Source organism: Buteo buteo, chromosome 2, assembly GCF_964188355.1.
Source record: "Buteo buteo chromosome 2, bButBut1.hap1.1, whole genome shotgun sequence".
NCBI classification, from domain to species: domain Eukaryota; kingdom Metazoa; phylum Chordata; class Aves; order Accipitriformes; family Accipitridae; genus Buteo; species Buteo buteo.
In genome coordinates, this window is record NC_134172.1 from 23,878,664 (window position 1) to 23,901,590 (window position 22,927).

The 22,927-nt window shown below is 38.3% G+C and overlaps 1 protein-coding gene across 3 annotated transcripts in view; it reads left to right on the top strand.

Moving 5' to 3' along the window:
• Positions 1-22,927, top strand: part of ITGA8 (integrin subunit alpha 8) — a 125,347-nt gene that overhangs the window by 15,463 nt on the left and 86,957 nt on the right. For all 3 annotated transcript variants that reach the window (XR_012653226.1, XM_075048476.1, XM_075048482.1), the window contains exons 5-13: positions 1,825-1,886; positions 2,906-2,951; positions 3,940-4,065; positions 5,201-5,245; positions 8,237-8,280; positions 9,299-9,355; positions 9,543-9,595; positions 15,051-15,256; positions 17,448-17,639. Coding sequence is in view for 2 of the 3 variants with exons in the window: in XM_075048476.1 (XP_074904577.1) it covers positions 1,825-1,886; positions 2,906-2,951; positions 3,940-4,065; positions 5,201-5,245; positions 8,237-8,280; positions 9,299-9,355; positions 9,543-9,595; positions 15,051-15,256; positions 17,448-17,639 (831 nt within the window). In the remaining variant the exon portion in view is untranslated. The remainder of the gene's footprint in view (positions 1-1,824; positions 1,887-2,905; positions 2,952-3,939; positions 4,066-5,200; positions 5,246-8,236; positions 8,281-9,298; positions 9,356-9,542; positions 9,596-15,050; positions 15,257-17,447; positions 17,640-22,927) is intronic.

A 22,927-nucleotide genomic window follows, 5' to 3' on the forward strand; every position in this document is an offset into this window, starting at 1 on the left:
GCACTGCTGTTCCACACTCTTCTCCGTGCTGTTTTCAGGATGTGGTAGCAATCTCTTGGCCTTATTTCTTGGGGAATAGGGAAAAACAGCACACGTATATTTAGAACCAAGTTCAGTTACCTAGAAGTCTCCATAAAATGCCACACATTGGATTAAATCAGTTATTCATCCAGTTCAGCTTCCTATGTCTAAGGGTTTATGGTGATTATTAATACTCTAATTACCTCAGTGCTCTAAATTATTAAAATTAATATAAGTATCCAGTGACTTTACTGACCTTTGGACTGGGCTGGGTGTACAGCAGTTTCTGCACTCACAGATGATATAATTGTTCTTTCAGGTACTTTTCTAAAGGTAATGTGTGTAAGATAGCAAATATGATGGGCTTACCTATGCCTTCCGGGGGAAACCCTCACAGCAAAGCTATGATGTTGTTCAGTTTAGCTGAGATGGGTGGCTGTTTCAAGTTGTATATGCTAGCCAGTAGCACGAGAAGTCTGAATGTAGTTCCTTGTCACGATACCCCTTCTACAGAGACCCTGCTACTGCAGCTAGCATTCTTGCCATGTGCACATGGGCTAATTTCAAAATACACCTTTTAACTGTTCCTCTAGTGCAAACTGTGCTCCTAGCTTTGAGTTTCTCATGGATTATTTTGCCAAGAAAGTAACAGGCATTTTACAGAAAAAGTAGACACTTACTTCACATAATTAAACGGTCTCTTGCCTGTGAAAAGCTAGAGGCAGCATCAAATCATGTAGCTGGATTTTCCTGACATCTGACAGGTGTGTGATAATGTAGCCCAATAATGCTTTTCATGGTCTACCAGAAAATCTGCACACCTATAGCAACATAAGATATTTTCATGTACATTCAGTGTTACTCTGTGGCTTTCCTTTTCTCACATTGTAGTATAGCTCTAAACTGAGTTGTGCTGCCAAGTCTTTCTTTTAAAGCCTAATCCTTGTCCCTGGATGGACAGGTACAGAAAGAAGCTGAATCTGTAAGAAATGGTGACCATGAGATCTGCTTCATGTAATTCCGATGTCTCACTGGGGCTTTGCCAAAGGCTTATGCCATTTGAAGAAAGAGTTCAAGTGGCCATTCCTGCTCTCGTTTTCCCAATCCTGCAGGCTTCCAGAGCTCCAGCACTCATAGGAAAGCCCTAAAATGCATGCCAATACACTTTGTACAATTATATAATGATTTGGAGACTAGAAATAAAAATGAACAAAAGCAGGAAGGATGTTTTTGCATGTACAAATGTGCATCCAAAATTACATTACACTTCAGTCCTCATTGAGCAAGTGTGTGTCAATTAAAGGGCTGGCCCTTGTGAAGGACATGTGCCCCTTTCCCTTGCCATGGTACAGATAACCAGGATGTTGTCTGAACATTGACCCATGCTGATGCATCCACTATGTCAACATTTTTTGAGAATGCCTTAGTGAACACTTATTTTTGTGTTTATGGCAGAGCAGACTGTGGTCACCATTCTAGGATTTCTTGTTAAGTTGTTTACTTCTGTATCTCCAGCCAAATTCAAACTGAATCCCTGGTAGTTGTTGCAAAGGTTCTTCCTTGGCAGTGAGAGGAGAAAGTTCCAAGTAAGTGGTCCTGTTTTTCAAAATCTTCACAAGGGGGCTGCATATTCAGGGTCCTGTAGAAGGTCTTGATTTGCTCTGCCTCTTCTGAAAAAAAATACACCTCTTTTCACATATTCTGGTAGTTTTGTATTTACAGCCTTACAGCTCCAGGGGTGTGTAAGCTGTCTTCCACATGCACTGTGAAATCAATAAAATGCTTCTACCTTCATAATTGCAGGCAATGCAGATCCTGAAGGACAAGGCTTTTGTCAAGCAGGTTTCAGCTTAGATTTTTACAAGGTGAGATTCTGCTTCTGAAATACTTTGACCAAAGGTAATTCTAATATATCCCTAGTGCTCAAGCACTGTCTCAGTGATCAAAAGTTTATCGCCATGCTGTTTCGTATGGAAAGTTTCATGAAGTTGTTGCAAGCTCTTTCCTCCTTTGCAAGCTTCGAACTTTCTGGTTTCATTAATAAAAGAAATACTGCAGTCAGCACCTGTTGATCTCTTTGCAGCACTCCAATCTGACTCTGCTCAGTCTGTTTTAATAGATAATTAGGCAAAAATTTGTATGTGCTTCTATCTCAGTGTGTCCCACTTATGATGCTTTCCAGAGACCTGACTTTCAGGAAATAATGGGCAGGCACCAGCTAGTTTTTAAAGGTTAAAATAGCTTGTATAAGGATGCTTTTGGAGGCAGACTAGTCATTGGGTAAGACTGTTCTCTTATGGAGGTGAAAGTCAAAGTGCTTAAGGGAAACAGCTAGTTGTTCTTATAAGCCAAGAGGGTCCAGAAACAACATTGTAGGCCAAAGAATAAACTTTGCAACTATTGTTAGTTACTGTTTGTGCCATTATTACAGCACCAGGATCTCACATAACTTTGATCATTGCCATTGTTTTCAGTGTTCTGCAGCTACATTGTTATTCACATTATTAATAGCTGAGGAGTAAAGACCTAATTGTAGGGCAGACAAGTATATTTCTCTGTAAAGCATTACTGTTGCTTCATTGAATGTGAAGACCCTTTTATGCTGACTTTGTTTTGTTACAAATAATCAGGAATTTTTAGAATGCTGTTAGTGCTAAAAAAATTATGGCTTTCATTCAAGTGAAGATGCATAGCGTAATCTTAACTTTATTTAACTGTGGATTTTCCTGCACATCCATGCACCTACATCCTTTCCTTGAACAGGGCTATTCTCCTTTATCATGATTCTGATATTCTTTTGGTCATTTAAATTGTTTTTTCCATGCATGCTTGATTTTGTTGTGTTCTTTTGTTGTGTAATTTTATTCAATTCTGCTTTTTGTAGAATGGAGACCTGATAGTAGGCGGGCCTGGTAGTTTTTATTGGCAAGGTATGTTCATCTGGCTGGTTAACTTGATCTAAGAAGTGAAGCAGAAAATATTGTGGAAAATGTTGTTCTAGACTTTCATTGTTTTCTCAGTTTAAGATAACCAGTCTCTGGTCTTACTTTCAATAAATATAAATCAGAAGAATTGCTTAACAAACAACTGAGAGTAAAAATAAGCCAGGGGAAATTTCAGGATGTAGGTTATTTAGGAAGTGAAACAAACAGAAATGATTTTTATGTTGGCATTTTAGCACATTTGTCATTTAATTAATAAGCTGACTTTTTCCCTAGAAATACTGCAATTTTAATAATAGCTAATATTTGTACAGCAAATGTAATATTTTCAAAGTTTTTGTCACTATTTGTTTCTGAACACAACCTTTTATTGCTATCTGCATGTATTTTTGGTTCGTTTGTGGCATCACTGTAGTTTCCAAGATGTAGTTTCTCATGTAGGTAAAACCTGAAATGGTTTTGGTAAAGGGTTAAAAGGGTATTTTTCTTTTAACTTGTTTTGACATGTATGATATAGCTGATTCCCAGATTCTGCCTACCAACTTCCCTGTTGTCAGCTTCATTGATGTGTGTTTTTACATTGCTGTTAAAGGAGGAAGATCTAGTTGATTATGGTAGGGAATTCATAGCTTTGAATTGTCCGTTGAGAAATTACTTCCACTGGTCAACTACATTTGTACTGTACAGCATGAAAAGGTAGCTGAGCCTGAAAATGCTTGACTAGTTTAAATCAGCACCTTGAAATGGGTCTGGAGATGTTTTTGTTGCGGTTCAATAGAGTCTCAAAGCCTTGTTTTGTTGATTTATGTGTACTCTTGAGACTTTCAGGATAATAATGGAGAAAGATTGAGAGAAGATGTCTGCTCTTTGCATCTGTGCTATATTATCCCTTCAGCTCTGATGTTGTGCTAGCCCTGTGTTGTAGAAAGTGGCTCTCCTTTATGTCCCTTTTGTTTATGAAGTTGTTTGAATCCAGGTCAGGTAATCACTGCAAGTATTGCGGATATCATTGCAAATTATTCCTTCAAGGATATTCTGAGGAAATTGGCACGAGAGAAGCAAACAGGAGTGGCACCACCCTCGTATGATGACAATTACATGGGTAAGCTAAGCTCTATGTCAGTTAGCAATATTTCTAAAAGCATGGGTCTTATATAAATGTGAAAACAAGCCCTAAGTTACTAATCTCCTGCTTTTGAGAGGATTTAAACATGTTTTGCCGTAAGCACAACTGCAGATCAGTAGTTTGCTGTTACTTCAGTGGGATTATGAACATTCTTAAAATTATGCACAGCAACAGGGTTTGAAGGTAGAGATCTTAAATGGCTCATTAGGGTTCTTATTATTTGATCTTAAATAATTAAGCAGAAATACAAATTTTTCCCATTTATATCTTTCTTCATTCCAAGATGATGGATTGAATTTAAAGTAATTGAAGACTATTTAAATTTTTAATAGATAAAAGAAAATTTAGTTCTAGAGTATTTTGTACAGTATTGCAAAAATACCCAATTTATTCTCACTAGTATTTAAAAGATACAATTGAAGCAAGCAATAACAAAAGTCAGTTTGAAGATATTATGTAATAAATAAAAAAAAAGCTCTTTGTGTACCTTTTATTAGTATTGATCTCTAAGAATTTGCATGATAGTCACATGTCTCTGCGTGTAAGAGTGTTTTTTCTTACATAATTATAGAAAAGATGCAGTGGAATTTGAAGGCAAAGATGCATCCTTTCATCTCTGCCCATAGATTTGAAATTACAGTGCCTGATACAATCCAAAAGTCTTTACTCTGTCAACAGCAATTATCTCACAGGTTTACTAAACCTCCAGGAGGTACTTAACTGCATCTTTGGAAATCTGTCTTCCATATAGAGCTAAAACAGGATACTCAGACATTACAGTACAGTAATGAAGACCTAAATTGTGTAAATACCTGTTAGGGCAAACCATCATAGTACCTGCTGTTTTTTCAGATAAATTATTAAGTATTAATGGTTTAGAAGCTCATTTTTGGAGAAAAGGGCTAGATTTATTATACATTCAGACCTACAGTTAATTTAGTCATAATAATGTGATAAACAATTTTCCTTTTTTCTACAGAGTTTTAATATACTAATGTTAGAAAATTTGCATTCTGATGATCAGATGAACAGACAAATCTGGTTGTCCTTGCATATTTTTTGAAAGAAATAGTTTATCAAGTTGTATTGCTTGTAATTTATCTGTAAACAGGATACTCTGTGGCTGCTGGGGAATTTACTGGGGATTCTGAGCAAGGTAAGAAGCTATATACTTGAATGGAAACCGTATGGCTGTGCACCTATTAAATTCCTCATATGGGGTCTCTATGCAGGAACATACCTTTTATGCATTTGAAACACTGGTGAGACTTAAGCTATCTGTACCCAGCATTCTCAGAGGCAAATATTTCCTTAGAAGGTCTGAATCTGTTGTTATGGTATCGTGCCCACGCATTTGTTCAGCAGTTAAAGTTGTGACAACATGGTAGGTGGAGCCATCCGGGCTCACTTAATTTAGCCAGTTTGGTGACCAGTAGTAACAAGTGGAGCCATCAGTGCAGTCCTGTACAGTGTTGGTCCATACTCAAGTTACTCACCTGCATAGAGGCTGCTGGGCCTCAGCATCTGGCTATCCAGATGCAATGTGGCTTGGAAATGTCTGTGTGTGCTGAAAGCGCACTTCTGACTGACACATAAACATCACAGTCCAGGTTAGGAGATAACATTCAGCTGCTTCTGGACAAAGACAGGTGTCTACACTGGCATGCTAGCTCTTGTTGGTGAAAGCAGCTCTTGTCTCTATAAAAGTTTCCCTAGTTCCAGTTCATGTGCCTTAAAGGTGGGGTGCCTGGGGCAGTTCATTAGCTGACCCTTTTCATACATTATATTTTCCTGCACAGGCATAATGCAGTAAGAACAAGTTCCCTGTGCTTTTGCTCCTGCCCCAAGCCTTATATTTAATAGCAGGAGACAGTTGAATTTAATTCCTTTTATTAAAACCTGGGCTTAGAGTGAGAGAAAACATTCTACAGGAAGATGAGGTGTTCAATTAGTCCCGTGAATTAGAAAAAGCTGAATGCACATGAATGTAAATGTCCAAATATAGACTCATGCCTCAGATTTGTAATGGTTCTTGCCTGGATCAAGTAAGTTTGATACAGGACATATTTAGAATAATTTAGACAGCAACTGTCATCCACAGAGAACCAGACATCTCACAGATTAATAGCATTGCTTAAAAACATCATCACTGTGAAACCTTCACCTGAAATATTTCATGATCTGTAAAACACCACCTTTTAGGACACTACATTCATGATTTGATAAAGTAGAGCAACATGCACTGAGGAACAGGTTTTGACTAAAATGATAAATTTTTTTTAAATTAGAAAAATGTCATTACATAACTTAGAATTCAACTCAAACACTGAGGTTCAAGTTGTTCCCTCTGGCAAAAGGTGACACATGATATTTATTAGTTTCACATGGCCAGGAAAAACTGCCCTGGAAGGTGGCAGCTCCAGTAACATAGTTCTGTAATTCTCTAGGGACAAAGTTAGAGTAATCCATCCTGCAGGGCCTAGGTTTAGCAGCAATAGTTCCTGGAACACCACTGTGGCTTTAACTAAATACCAACAAGACTTAAACTTCACTTAGTTGATGTGCTGAACTCATAGCACAAAGTGCTGTGGCAGGAGAACTAAAACCAAGCTGAATGTTCTCTGATTTTTAAGTTGTACAGTAAATTTTGTGGGTGTGTTAGAAATAGAACACTAGTTTTTCTATGTCTCTGCAAGTTGAATCCACTGTAGAAGAAAACCTCCTGTCACAGCTGTCTGTTTGGTAGAGTATGTTGAAAATAATCAGTTATAAATAGAAATTTGTCCATGATTTAGGTATTTTCAGGTGTTCTGAAATTGTACAAGATTTTAAAACATATAGTTACCTGAAAATATCTGTGATCCCTGGTGTTTCATACCTTAGGAGCTATGTTTCTTGTGTAAGGCTGACAGTCTGTCAGGAAGTATTGCTTAAGGGGTATCATTCTTGAGGGGGTGAACAGCTCCATGGTCCAGACTCACAAAGCCAATAGAGACATAGTACATTTCTAGAAATGAACCCCGTTCCCCAGAACTGCTGCTGCTTAATCCCTGTAAACTTAATTTCCTGTCCTGTGCCATTCTGGCTTAAAAAAAAAAAAAAAATGAAAATTTTGAGCTGAGTGCTATAATGTGGAAAAAAAGATGCATTCCTGGTAATGGAAGGCTGCAGCCACCTATATATTATTTTTTTTTTAATGCATACTCACATTTTTATAATGGATGGTTCTTGAATCAGTAAGTCCTGTGAATGATTGGCACAAAGAATTGCATTGTTGGCTGACCTGGGAATCATCTTGTGTCCTGTTCAATCCTTCATTACTACTTCCATCTCCCCTTGACCAAACACAATCAACCACAGTGGAGTATATAAACCCAGAGAAGAACAGAGGAATGCTAGGTCAATACAAGCAGGTGTCTGAGGTGCTTTGGTATCTGAAGTTCCTGCTGCTGTCTTCTGATGTGGATATCCTAATGAGGGAAGGTTTATACAATAAGACTGCAGGCTGTAACTTTGCTCCTTTCTTCTTTTTTTCCCATTTTTTCCACTAGTTGTTTAAGATTTCACCATTGAGCAGAATTATATCCTAGAATGCAGCTAGGTCCAATGTTTCGTATTCTTGTTCAATGGATTCCCCCAATGCCGCTCACAAAAAAATTCCTTGTAATGCTTTCAGATAGCCTGTGCAGAACTTGTCAAAACACTTTCATGGCATCAAGCCAAGTAACAGATGAGAAAGAAAAGGGTTATTTGTAAGGACAATTGTGTTTAACTTCTGTACTGTAGTGTGTGATGCCACAACCAATTCTGGTTCCATCAATCCACAGCTGTCAGGTAACAAGCTGAATTGTACTTAGAGCTTTATTACACTGTGCTATGCTAAGTAATGCTCAGCAGAAAGAGATTTCTGGATGAGTCTATTCAACAGTTAAGATGTAATATTTCATGCAACTAGATGCACTGAATGAATGTTAAAATCTTATGAATTAATGTCTTGAAGTGATTTGCAGGTGTTTCTGATAAGATAAAAACCCAAATTCCTAAGGGTTATATGTCAAGGAAGAATTTAAGTGGTGTGGGATGCATGTTGCATGCACCACTCAGATGACAGCATAACCAGTTCACTGCTGATCATTTATCTTTTCAGAGTTGGTTGCTGGAGTCCCGAGGGGAGCACAGAACTTTGGCTATGTATGTACTGGAGCCACATTCTATCCCTTTTATAGTGAGAATGCAGTCAGACCATTTGGAAGATTAAAGTCTACATTATATTTTCTGTCTCTTTGATCCCAAACCTTCTAATCAGAGAAAACTGCCACTGACTTTCACCCTCAGGCTTACCTGGCTGGGTTGAAATGCCTTACCAGTTTGGGCTTTGAATATTAAGCACTTAGTCCTTTCTGAAGTTTGTTTTCAATAGCCAATTACAAGCATACTTGGAGTGTGACTAGTATCACTATACCCACTGAGCTTTATCAGACCTGAGCTTACCCATAGGTTAGCATATTTCATATGCAATGCTGTGTCCACAGTGGAGAGAAGTCCAAGTTCAGATTATTCATACCCAGTGTTTATTTTCAGCTCTCTAAGTGTATACACTGAATACCAGATGCAGAGAGTCATGATATGCAGTTAGAAGTGAAGGAAGAAAACAGTCTATGGTTGTGGATACATCTTTTACCTCATAGGAAAAAAAAGTTTCAGAACTAACCTGATTGGGAAACAGAGATCCCAGCCACAGACACATCTGCTAGTTTTGTGGACCCAAAACTCCTTGTGTCTCTGGAACTTATTCATACCATTTTTCAGAGAAAAGGTGTGTCTGTGTGTCATATATATATATATATATATGTGTGTATGTATATATATATGTATGTATGCATGCATATATTTCTTTATGTTCTAAGTTCATGTTTTCATGTGTACTAATGTTGTCACTGATTAGCTGATAATCTGTGATTTCCTGCTGTTCACAGTGTCCAGTAAGGAACGAAAATAGTCTTTTGCCCATTTTATTCATGTGGGACCTGAGACTCATAAAATCTTAGTGATTTGTTCAAGATCTTACAGGAAAACTGTGGTGAAATGAAAGAATTGATTTTTCTCGGCCACTTGGACCATCCTTCAATGTGTCAAATTGGTTTGCAGTGATGTTATGCTGTAGCATCTCCATGTGTGCTTCAAACTTTCCATATTTTTCTGTTACCAGGTCTCAATTATTAATTCTTCAGACTTGACCTTTATCCAGAACTTCACTGGTGAACAGGTAATGTCAAGCAACTATGTAATGAAATATTACTTCTCTAGAGGATATAGTTTCATTAACATAGTTTCAAGAATATATAAAATATTTTTTAGAATTAATGACCATAGAAACAAAGAGGATTATCAGTAAAAAAAATTTAAAAATTTATATCTGATATGAAAGCCTATCTGTTGTTTTTTATTTCCAGATGGCGTCTTATTTTGGGTACACTGTTGCAGTATCTGATGTTAACAATGATGGGTAGGTTACCAAATATATTCAGCTCCACTGAACATTCATAGAAGCAATGCCTGATATTTATTAATAAACATAGGTTTTCAGGTGCTTCATACCTCAAAATGCTTCTCTTGGCTTCTCTGCTTTTCTAATTTTAACTGTTCACATAGGGTTATTTTTGTGCAATCACAGTGGCACAAGTATTTGCAGGCCTAGTTTGGGTGAGTTTATCTTCCTGAATATTTATTCAAAGCAGCATGGCATAGCGAGAATGACCAAATTCTTAGGAAACAGATAGAGGTAGAAGAACAATGAATAAAGGTGCTAGCTACTGCGGGGAAGAGATAGGTGAAAGTCAAAAGTTCATTCTCCCATTCTCAAAAGCAGGTAAGTCTTCTCACACGAGGACCATCCATAGCTTCGCTTCTCAATTTTAAAAGCTTTCCAATATCATCAGCTCCTCATTCCAGCACCTGCTGGTTGGGCACCCATTTTCACCATCCAGAGGACCAAAAAGTGTCTATGGCCCGTAGTTGTTGACAGGCATTGTGCTTGTCTGAGGGAGAATGCTGCTCAGCTGCCAGGGTCATGCCTAAGAGATTCGGGGATTTCAGGCCCTGTTGAACAAAACGCTTGCTAACTTTGAACTCATGTAAAGTCAAATTAAATATTTTGGAAGATCAGGACTTTAGTAAGTGAATATTGATACTAGCTTTCTAGCAAGGAGATAAAGATGCCTGAAGCTCAGAGACTTGGAAATCTGCCCAAAGGTGAGCCAGGATTATATTTAGAGCTGTGATATGCTCTTGCCTATTGCAAAATGTCTCAGATGTGTCAACTTGATATTCTTTTCTTGTGATTATTTCTTATTAGGTGCTTAAACATACTGCATTAAATAATTTTTCTGGGCTAAATCATTGCTTCCCATCAGTGACTAGCGACCCTTTAAAGAGTGAGAAATACAAGAAAAGAGAAAAGTAATGAGGTGATAAAATATTACTGCAGTTCCAAAACAAAAACAAACAAACAGAAAAGCTTCAACAGTTTTTGTGGTGGCTTCATAGTACTCCAATCTTTCCAAGTTTCTGAGGTGAAATTTTGTTAGTACCATAGCTTTTGAAAATTCCTATTTTTATGATATACAGAGTCAGGGTTCATTTATTCCTACCATTTTGCATTACTAATGTGAAAGGGTGGAGAAACATTAATCTAAGTTACAATAGACACTCATTAGACTTTCGGGGAACTTGCTATTTAACTTCTCACTGAACCAAACTATTTCCTGTGCAGGTTATTTCCTGTGGACCATAGGGTTACTTGGCAGGTCTCATATTTTCTGTGTACCTCTAAGACCACAGTTTATGTCAATAATATAATCAAACTGCTGTTGAGGCTTGTGTGGTCTCCCAGTATATATCTTAAAAGAAATCTAATGACTCTCTCTGAGATCCAAACATCCCACAGAAAACAAAACACAAAAAGCTCTACTTGATAAACATGTCCGATTAGATATGTAGTCTGTCTTTGTTAGTTTGCACATACAGTCGATAGAAATATTTATCTGAAAGGGAGAGTAAAACAGAGAGAGGAAAAAAAAAAGCAAAAGGGAAATGACCACTTCAAATTCCTTGGGATTTTTGTGCAGCTAAGGATAAAGGAGGTAGTGATGGCCTTATCAGTATGAGAAACCTGATTAAGTTGCATGCTGAGAAGATTAATAGGAATGATGATTTGCTGTAATAAGATTGAAGACATGGCTCAAAGATTAGGCTCATCCTGGGAAAAAAGTTCTGTAGACCTTCTGCTCCAGCAGTCCTGCAGGTGTTCCAGAGTGACTCTTGCAGTTTTATCTGCACCACATCAGGATTGTAGGTAGAACAGGGAAATTGAGGATATTGTTTGAACTACTGTTTAGTTGCCACTGCTAATAATGAGAAATCCACAATGAAACTTAACAACAAGCTTTGCCATCAACTTACAGACTACATTCCCAGTAAAGAGGAAAGAAGAGAACACTATCAATTTAGACTGAAACAGTCCAATAAAATAGTGGAATAAACTGTTTACTGGTCTTTTATTTAGCCTGTATCAAAGCTTCCCATAGTTATACTTTGACCTCTTGACATTTCCCATACTCCTGCTTTTTATTACTCAGCAGGATACAAAGAAACTGCATACAGTCTCAGCAGGTGGTCAGCTTGTTCTTTTTAAAGTGGTTTTTTTTTTATCAGAAGGGAAGCAATACTGGCTGGTTACCTTTCTGTGCTGGAACAAAAACAAACATATAATTTATGTGAACTGCAACATCTTAGTGCAGTAATGAAATAAATCTAACGAACCAGTTCAAAATACCACTGCAAACCGAACTGCACTTTATGGTTTAATATTACTGTCTAGGGGCTTTTGATTTTCCTTTGCTTTTATGGCCTTTTAAAGGGGATCACATCAACCTGAATTTGGCTCAGAACTCCAATTTTGTAAATATAAACTCCTACAATTTAAAAGCCAATTGAAATACCCTCCTTCACCAACAAAAATGCATGATTCTAATCACATAAGTATTTATAACCGAACAAGTGACCCCCCTTGACTGCTTGATGTCTAAATACTTAAACTGTAGGAGCTGGAAGGTAAAACTGACTGTAAAGCATGGTAAGTAGCAATTGCTTGCTTATTACCCACTTGGAGAGAAACCAGGAATAAGTAAATGAAGATCAAAGAGAGAGCAGGGTAGCTGAAGAATCCTTCCTCTCTGGTCATAGTACACTGCTGTGACAGTGCAAAAAACCAAACCCAAACCTCTAGAATTGCGTGAGGGAGAATTCCTTCTTGCACAGGACTTGCTGAAGCAGCTTGCTTCGACCTACAGAGCTTGGCACCGACAGAGAAGGGGGAAGATCAAGGGGGTGAGGAAAGGAAGGCTTTGGTGTTGGTGGGACATGCTAAGACCTGGAGGGAAGACAAACTAAATGCTGAGGGTGTTCCAGGTAGCTCTGCTGACCGTAACCAGTTTAGAAATAGGTCAATGTAATTTAGATGACTGCCTTCCTCCCACCTTTCCCTCAGCACATCAGAAGGCGAGACATCTTAGCTACTGGTTTCTGGTCCTTGCTGCTTAGACTATTCATGCATTTTATACAGTCATTGTCATTTGTTTTAACAAAGTAGAAATTTTCCTAGAAAAATAACCCAGCACTGTGCACTTCCAGCTGAGATGCTGTGATCCCTGCACAACAGACTCCAGCTCCTGTCTGCTTGCTTTCTGTCTCACCTGTTGAATCTTGTATTCTGGGTTAGGCTGTTGCTTAGAGAATTTTAGGCCACTGTGGGTGATAAATAGTCTACCTCTCTCTGCACCATTTTAGAAACTCTGGATATTGCTCTATGGACCAGAGTTTTAAAGGTATCTAGGTATCTACTTATTTTACATCAATGTACTGGGAGCTTCCTGGCTCTGAATCTTTTGGTTCCTTACCACCTCTAAAAAAATCTTCCCTTAGTCTTACAATCCTTCACTTGTAAAATAATCATTGGAGCCAAGCTCATCTTTTACTTCATGGTTTATACAGCACGTAACACTATGGGGTCCCAATCTTACTGGGAATATCTGGACCACTATGTAATATAATAATTGATGATAGTACTACTGTGTAATGCTTTTAGTACATGGCACACGTGAAATAACTTGTAATAAAAAGAACATTCATGATCTGTTTTTGTTGTTGCTATTGTTTCATGGCAACCATTTCAGCTGACATTCTGTCCAAACCACGAACATCTTCCACTAGTAGAGGAGGACTTTTGATGTTTAGTGTGAAAGGAAAATCCTACCTTTGATGTCAAGCAGCATCTGCTTCCTTCCTTTTTTAGTTATTCATGCCATGGGGTAAAATCTGACATATAAAGAATAGACAACTGTACCGAAGTGACTTAACATTTTGAATTACAGTTTCCTTTATGGAAACATACTATAAAACTTCATAGAAAAATAACATTTCTAGAAGTACTTTGTCACAATTTATAGAATGTTTAAGTTCTACAATGTGATTAAAAGGCTTGTAGATGAGATATTCTGTACTAAATTCTATGGTATATATCTTAGAACCATAGTATATATGTATAGTAAAGTAGTAGCTAAGCTACTCCTAAATCATACAGGGTTTTTTTTCTATCAGAATTGGGAAAAACAATGTAGTGCAATTTTACTAATTGCTTTACTGATGGATAAAGCCTTTGTGAAAACATCGCTATTAGGAATATGATGAATTGAGAGTAGAAAGTTTTCTAAAAGTTTTACAAAGTTTGAACAAAGTTTCATGTTAGAGCAAGTGAATATGTTTTCCAAATTAAAAATCCTGGGATCAAGTAGTACTAGTTATTTGCAGTAGCAGAGTTCCTTAATATGGATGACCAATGTCCACTGAATATAATGGGAATTGTCCTATTAGTTTACACAGGCTTGAGCAACCTTCAGAAATTAATACTATCATTTCATATCTCAGAATAATCTACTAAGAATATTTCTGTTTGTTATGTGTCTATCAATCTTGCTTGATTTTATTCTTTTCTGTCCAGTAAAGGATCTTTTTTTCCTGCTAAATAAATGTTGGTAATGTTTCAAAACACCCCCATTTAGAACAACAACGTGCAAAATGTCCTTTGATTAGTCTGTCTTCTTTTACTGATTATTCTTGGAGTAGCAAAATGGACAGAAGGACTTTTCCTTCTAAGCCTCATATTTTTGTGATTTTATGATGTCCTTTCTCTTTAATACTTAACACAGCAAATTACATGAGTGCTGCAACTACTTAAGTACCTAATATTTAACAGAAGTGTTTTCAGAAATAAAGCTTTGGCTTTGTCTCCCAGCTTCCATTTGAATTAGTGATGAGGCATTCTCCATTAATTGATGCTCTACCCGTGTTTCATGTATATTACTTCAAAAATCTGCTGGAAAGTGGCAATTTTTGTTCTGTTTTGTTCACTTACTGTTGTATAATTTTTAAAAGCTAGATTTTATACTAAAATTTGTCTCTCATTAGCACTGTTAGGAAGATAGATGGACAGAATTTGTTCTAGTAACACAGATCCCCCCCTCTTAGTTAAATTCCTGACTTCTGGGTCACTAACTGCAAAGTATAGCTTTTCAGTGTCTATCGTGGGCATAAATTGAAGTGCAAGAAATTCTGTTTAAACCTAGGAAGAAATGTTTTTGCTGTGAGGGTGATCAAACACTGGAAGCGGTTGCCCAGAGAGTGGAGTCTCCATCCATGGAGATATTCAAAACTGGAGTGGGCATGGCCTTCCCTAGTTGACCATGCTTTGACCAAGTGTTTGGACTAGAACTCCAGAAGTGCCTTCTTACCTCAGTTAGTCTATGACTCTATGATAATTATCAGCTTCCTGTTTAACAAATACATGAACTGTGTTGATTACACTCAGTCTCTCAGTGACACTGTTTTTTGTTTGACTGTTCCAGTTTAGATGATATCTTAGTTGGTGCCCCTCTCTTTATGGAACGAGAATTTGAGAGCAAGCCTAAAGAAGTTGGGCAAGTTTATCTATACCTGCAAGAAAGTGCTTTCGTCTTCCGAGATGCGCAAATTTTGACAGGCACTGAAGTGTTTGGTAGATTTGGCAGTGCAATCACGCACCTTGGAGATCTCAATCAAGATGGATATAATGGTAAATTATATGTAATGTAGTAATATATACCTCTGTATAACATTGAAATAAAAAATGGCTAAGCAATGAATATGAAGTGCAGTGGCTGAAAAAGGCTTTTTAACATGTAACTGCCTTTGAAAGTCACGAGAATTTACACTAATCCTAATGAAACTGATATTGATGGCCAAACCATGAAAATCTTACCTATAAGAGGGCAGTCATATTGACTACAGTGCTATTTTTTACTAAATATTAGCATGTTCATTTGAATAAAAATATTATCTTTTTTATGACTATAATTAAATTTAAATACTTACTTAAGATATTGCATTTGTTTAAAAGCAAGAGTTCTCCTTCTCTCCTCAAATGCTTGGATGAGTTTGAGAATTGAACAAGGGTCAGTAAGTGGAGCATTTTTCCCCACAGTGAAAGAACTGGACAAGTGCAGATGTACTGTTTTGGAATCAGACTTCCATTGGTACTTAGGCACGGAAAGAAACAGGTGCATAATGGCGCATTTTTCAGATGCCTATAGCACACATACACACAACAAAACGTTCATGTAGGTTAACTGGGAGCCTAAATTCAAGAAAGCAGTCCGAGTACACTAACTTGCTTAATCATCTGAGATAGCCTGGATGCCTTGAGCACCTAGAGTTAGCCTCCTAGACATGGTCAGTAGCCCACTGGTTTTCCCTGTATGCATTTCCTTACTTCTTATTTCCAGGATGTTAGAGATCTGCAAAGCAGGCATCTCTGCATCTAAAACCCCAAGGAGTTTTTCCTGGAGGGGGTATTTTGCATAGTAGCCTCAAAGATAGTTGGCCCACTAAGGAAAAATTAATGGACTCAGCACCTCCTTAACTTGAGGGCTGTTTTTCATGATGCTGTAGCCACTAGACTCTTAAGGCAATGTAACCAATGTGTGGCTCCTGTGCAAGGGATGTCATGTCAGGAGCCGTAGGACTGTATTGGGGTTCAGAGTACACAAAATCCAAATACCATCCTGTGGGTAGAAGCCACTGGATTGTGACTGCTGAGAATACCCTCACTGGGTTGTCCTGGAATCCCACCATGGAGTTCAGCCCAGCTGGACCCCACGGTGGAGACTTCCTGTTTTCTACCTGTGAGCAACAGCAGACACCCACAGCATCTCTGGGCAGGGAAGATTGGTATCCCTGCTCTCTAGCATTCTGGTAAGGCAAGGAGGAGACATTCCTGCTTTTCTTGCTTGCTGTAAAGAGAAGGCTAAGATGGATCTAGAGCCAAAGTCTTCTGCTTCATAACTGAAGGTGCCAGTCATAGAGGTTTGGTGCACTCCTGCCTTTAGGGTCAAGGTACAAATTCCAGGAGCTGAAGTCAAGTTTAACAAAGGAGTCCAGCATCAGCTCCTAGACCAGAACGTAAAAATGAGAGCTGTAGATATGTATCCTCCTCTAGTATTTCCTATTGGCTAGCTCAGCTAGTGCAGCTGTTGAATCTCAGTCTAGACACATGATTCTCTCCACATCCCATGCATAGGAAATAAGAGCATTGTGAGTTCTGCTTCCTGGGTATGGCATGTTTTAATGCCTCCTCATTTTTTTAAGGATTGCAGTGCTTAATTGCATAATGCCCAAGGCCTTCTGTTAAATTTCTGACTTGGTACTATTCCCATTTCTGAATAAGCTGTTGACTTTGTATAGATGAAAACGTATTCCGTTGTTCTCTTTTGCATACTAAAACACTGGATGTTTGAGGGGGTGGGTTTTTTAATCTATGTTGAATATTTTATCTTGAAAAAGAAAATTAATTTTAACTAACAGCTGCTCTTTTTTAATTAGGTGATAGAGGAAATCAAGGAAAATCTGTGTCTGTTTAAAAATATGGAGGTAGAAGCAGGTATTCATTAGATCTTGGTTTATTAAAGTTTATTAAATGCCCTGGGAATATGGTGGAGGAATCCAGTGTGGACGGGGTATTTAGTATAATGCAATAACCCCTTCATAGGATGATTTTATAAGCTTTTGTCATGAAAGTTTGACACAGAAAAGACACTACAAACATTTTTGTATATTTACCTTAATACTTGAATCCATGCAGAAGTACAGAACGTTGAAGTTCTTGCATGTATATAGCAGAAGCCATTTATGTCTGTTTTCCTGCAGGGACTTAATTTTTGCTCTATTTTAATTGTGCCCATTCTTTTTATTTTTCTGTTGCACTGCAGATATTGCTATTGGTGCACCATTTGCAGGAGAAGACAGAAGAGGGAAAGTGCTTATTTACAATGGATACAGCAATGGGTTAAATACTAACCCTTCCCAGGTTCTCAAGGGAGCCTGGGCCTCACAGTCCATGCCTTCGGGATTTGGCTTCACTCTAAGAGGAGACTCAGATGTAGACAAGAATGATTACCCAGGTAAGATTTTTCCATGAGAAAGGGAATCTCATACTTCCATTCTCTTGAAAATGCATCATGCCTAAACTGCTCCTTTTGGAAGGCAGAGGTCAGAATAAAGAAGAGACATTTTTGGATAGTTCTAGCTTGCTTTCCTGAGAGATAAAATCAGACAAAACAAATACTCCCTTTCCTGTCAAAAAACATGATCAGAAAGGCAAGAAAGGGCTTAAATAGTTACATTAACATAAAACATGTGAAGTTTACAATAAAAACCTTAACCCTTTCCCCCCACTTCCAAAAATTGAATGCTCTCAGCTTATTGAACTTGTAAGGTCTCCTTCATCCTGGCATTCTTTCTTAATTAAAAACGTGTTGTGTTGTAGAAGAAGGGATTGACTTGGTTGTGTTGCTAAGTTGTTTTTTGCTGTCCAAAGAGACACTAAGCTATATATAGATTCTTAATGGCTTTGATTGCTTTACAAAAAAGCAGAGAGTGCAAAGACATTGCTTGAAGGCAGGTATTTCATTTGGGCCTTTCCATCCCTTTTATGTTTTCGTTTTCCTATATGGACTTTTCCTTTTAGTTTAGTTTTGATTCTTCCTTATTAGTTTACCTGACATGCATTCAAATTTATCAAGTTTGTAACATTAGCTGAGTTTCATGGGGGAAGTATTTTTTTTTTTGAGGCATGTTCCTAGCATCTAAGCAGTCTGAATGTTGGAGCTATTTTAAATGTGCTTGTATTTACTCTTTCTCTCTCCTCTAGAAGCAAATCTGTTCTGTTTCTTTTCATCACAATTCAGAAGCCTTAGCAAGGGTGTGCAGTAAAACATCATATTTTGTTATTTTGAAAGGTTAATCACAATAAAATGCTAATAGTCTTTACTTCCCTAATTTACTATGAAATCACTTTTGTTAGCCTGGGTTATTTCAAGGCTAGTGTTCTTAAAAGTTGTATTGTTTCAAAAGTGAAAATTGTGATTTTCAAAGGGACAAAAATGGGATCTCTTTTACCTTTTTGTGATGGATTGTTAAAACCTTGATAGAGGTGTCTTTTTTCCAAAAGCAGAAGAGAGTTCTTGGGAAGGCGTGTTTACAATAGAAATTACAGTTCTACAAACAGAAAAGCTGACTGCAGAGTAATAAAGTGAGGCTATCACAAGACTGAAGTGAGAGGATCTTTAGCATTTGAGAAAAAAAAGGGCTTTTAAACACTGTTCTGACTTTTTGTTTGCATATTGTTGATGTTGCTATTAATAGTCTTTCATTGTCCATGACTAATGAAGTTCTTTTGGACAATGGAGCTCTTTATTAAAGTTTCAGCATTTAAACATTTCCTAAAACACTCACAAGGCCCCCCAGCAAAACCAAAGAAAACAGGATATGGCATTCCTGACATTTCTAAGATTGAAAAGATAGAGAGAGGGAAGGGAGAAATTCTTTCAGGTCTTCTTTGAGTCACATGGGGAAGAAAGAAGAATAGAAGTTTCACTAGTGTATTAGCATACTTTATGTGGAGCATCTTTTAAGCTAATTTGTGACAAGTTTGGGGGATAGGTCATGATCTTTCTAAATGTGTACTGAGGAACTCCTATAGTCAATTGAATTGTGAGATATCTTGGAGTTATTCTACTTGTCCCGGTTGGCTCCATTATGTATCATCCTAGTTGCAGAATTTCACATTGTGATATCAGCTCACTATGTGTTAGATGATTTGGGTTTATTACATGAATTACCTATTTTAGCAAAAAAAACCCAACCCTTGCATTTACTATAACTAGCTTTTCCCTCCATCCCTCAGTTGAATATCTGGATGAGCAGTCCAGAGTACTGGTGAAAACCTGTCAGAAAGCGATAGAAGAGAACCTTACTGTCAGTCAACCACTTCTTCCTTAATTCACAAAGACTTGAAGCACCAAAACAGAGCTGTAAAAATAGCACAACCATGGCACAGTATTAGCACAAAAAAAGAATGCCTTCCTATGGGAAAAAGGAAAAAAAAGAAAGGAAATAATATGGGGAAATGCAAGTCCAGGACAAACACACTAGGCAATGAAGTAAGTAATCCTTCTGGTGTCAAAGAGCTTTTCTTCTTCGCCTCCTGACGGAAATGCTGAAGGGCAGCCCTTGTACAAGGAGGAAATGAGGGACTGAACTTGGAAGGAATAGGAAGTAAGTTTTATTTTAGATGTCAGCTGAGAGGCAGAGTATTTGCTGGCTACAGAAGATCTAGGAAACTAGCCTTTAATTCAGTGCTTCCCAGACTACTGGTTGTGACTATGATTCAAAGAGGGTTGTGAAAGATTAGAAAAAATTCTCAAAATTTTTCATTTAAGCTTTTTAATGTGTATATTGTAAAATCAACCATTTTATAAAAAGAAAAAAAGTAATAAAACCAAGTTATGCTGACTCATCACTCTCAGAAATCTTATCCAAGAAATTAGCTCTTCCATGGCTAGAGTTCAAGCATTGTGTGAAGACGTATGAGCAAAAAAAGGGATCATGCTTACAAGAAGTTCAGGACTGATACCAGTTTGTGAGGACTCAAATAACTATAGCTGTGCTTGTATAACTTACTCAAGCCCTTGCACCTAACATTGTTCATGAGGCAGGCATATCCTTGCTAGGAAATAAGAGGCTGAGTGATGGCAGTTAACTGCCATTTCGTTTTTAATGCACTGTGTAGCATTTTCAGAACTTATAGAGTTTCAGACCTTCTTCTTTAAATCAGACCATGTAATAATAATGTTCTTTGAGCAGGTCACAGACCTAGAGGCCAGAAGAGATTACTTGCTTGTGTGGCTTCTTGTCACAGACCACTGAGCTTCATCCTGGGCTCTCTATACTGAGCTCAGGAACCAGTGCTCTTATAGTCTGAGTTACAAGTTGAGGAATATGTTTCCTAAAAAGTGAGGTTGAATCACACTCAAATTTTTCTCCTATTGGACAAAGGGTAAATCCTCTCTTGGTTGGGAGTTCAATTCAGGCTGAGATCTACCTATTAGCCCTTCTGGAGAAGAGCAGCCATTTGGTACAGGTAGTGATATCTTTCTTCCTTCATCCAAATGCCATGGTAAGCTCAAGAACAGAGAAACAAATAGGGAGCAGACAAAGGCTGCCTAATACTCAGTGCTCTTCAAATCTTCCAGCTTTCCTGTGGATGGAGGAGTGGTTTCTCCTTCTTCCTCTTCCTGCAACTCTTGGCCAGCAAAGGGAGAGAGACCAACTCCTGCTTCCTGGTCTTATCTAGAAAAGGCAGAGGAAGATCCTCTTGTCCCCAGGACCCCAGTTGCGTAATAAATATGAGAGAAAACTGATCATGGACAGGTTTAATGGTGGAGTAGCAGAGGCAGGGAAGAACATAATACAGCCATACTGATACAAATGAAAGATCTGTCTAGCATCGTAGCCTGTCTCTAGCAGTGGCCAACAACAGATGAAAAGGAAATTGTACAGTTGTTGTGATATTTCTCAGAATATTCACCCAGCTCTAACCAACTGGAAGAGCAAGGTGTTCCTGAGTCAGAGGTGGCATCTTAAAATTTAGTAGCCCTTGACAGACTTTTCTTCCATGAATTTGACCAATCAGTTGTAGAACTCATGTGAACTTTTGTCATCCACAGCAACCTGTGGCAGGGGGCCCCCAGCCTAACTGCACGTTTTGTGAAGAAGTAGTTCTTTTTCACTGCAACCCATTCAAGTCTTGAAAGTTCCACTGGGCGGTTTCTTTGGATGTGCCCTGGTTCTTATACTGAAGAGACAGTAAACAATTCTTCTTTAGTCCACTCTTATTTTACAGACCTCTGCTATATTCCCTCCCTCAGCCATGTAGTTTTAGCAATCCTGTGGAAGGAACCCTTATTTACTTAATTGTTCCTTCTGCAGAGGCAAATGGCACACCAGTCCTGCTGTACCAGATGATGGTTCAGTTTGCCATCACTGCTGCCTCTTCTTCATACATTTTTATATAAAGAGCAGTGTGTGAAGTGTGATTTATGTCTGGCTAATTGCGTTGCTTCTAATAAAGATTTTACCATTGACCGGGGTTTTGAACTTACCCAACATAAAAAAAAGCTGTGTCTACCCTACTGAGAAGAAAACTAGAATTAGTACTTTACAAAACAATACTCTCAAATCTTTTTCGTTGGTAGCAGTGATTATGTTTGTGCAAGAAAATAAAGTGGGCCAGGAACAGTGGTCTGGCCTTGAGGCTACATGGCACAGCACAACTCACAATCACCAGATGAAACCCTCCTCCCCACTGAAACAGGATGGCCATATCCAAACTGCCTTTTGGAAAAGGTCCTTGACCCAGGCTGTTCCCAAGATCATTCCTGGCCACTATCTGGGAGAGTACGAACACACACTAAAATCAGACCAGAGTCTGTGCTAATATAAAAATGTGGACAGTCCCAACACAGTGCTCAAGCTCATGCCCCGACTTAATATTTATTTCACTTGTGGAGCCACTCACTGCACAAAGTACAGCATACAGACAGCTGAATGGCCACCTGGTCAACATCATACCTAAAAATGAAACTTCATATAGTAGGGTCAGCATACAGACAGGGCTGCTTTTCCATCTCATTAGCAGTCCTGTCAGTGTAATGACCATCTGTCTTCGGCTGCCCTGGAATAGATGTTACCACTGTAACAGTAATGGACCTCTACTCTCAGCATTGTGAAATACAGGGGTTTTTCTAACCTTTCAACAGGAAAGATTAGGTTTTGTTACTAAGCACAACCCTTGGTTTACATCTCCACAGCTTTCCAGGGAAGGATTTCTGTAAGTTGTGTCATACTTGCAGACACTCCAGATGTTATGTGCCCAGATCTATTCCTTTATCGACACAGACAGAGGTGATAATATGGTAGTCTCTGCTTCGCTGGCTCAGAGATAGTGGGAAACTTTCAACTCTGGGAAGCAGCAGAGGCAGGAAATTGTGCTGATCATCTTAACAGCTGTGTCACTCTAAAGACAGGCTGCTGCCCTCTCAGTGGTGGTGTTCATCACGTTCAGCCCTAAACAGAGTGCTGTTCCTCACCTAGCAGATCTACAATGCCAAACGGTGGTGATTGTGGTAATGAGTAGATGGATGCTCCTTTCTCTGTAATCATGTAAGAGTTAGGGCAGAACCTGACCAAACTTTATAGTTGGAAAGGCTGGTGAGAGAGAAGCAGTAAGAGGAAGGCAAATTAAGCATGTCAGTCAGATAGATTAAATATACCAAGCCAGCTCTTTGCTTTTTAATTTGACTAATCAGGGGAACAAGCAACGTGCAGCTTTCCCAGTCTTTCCAAGCAT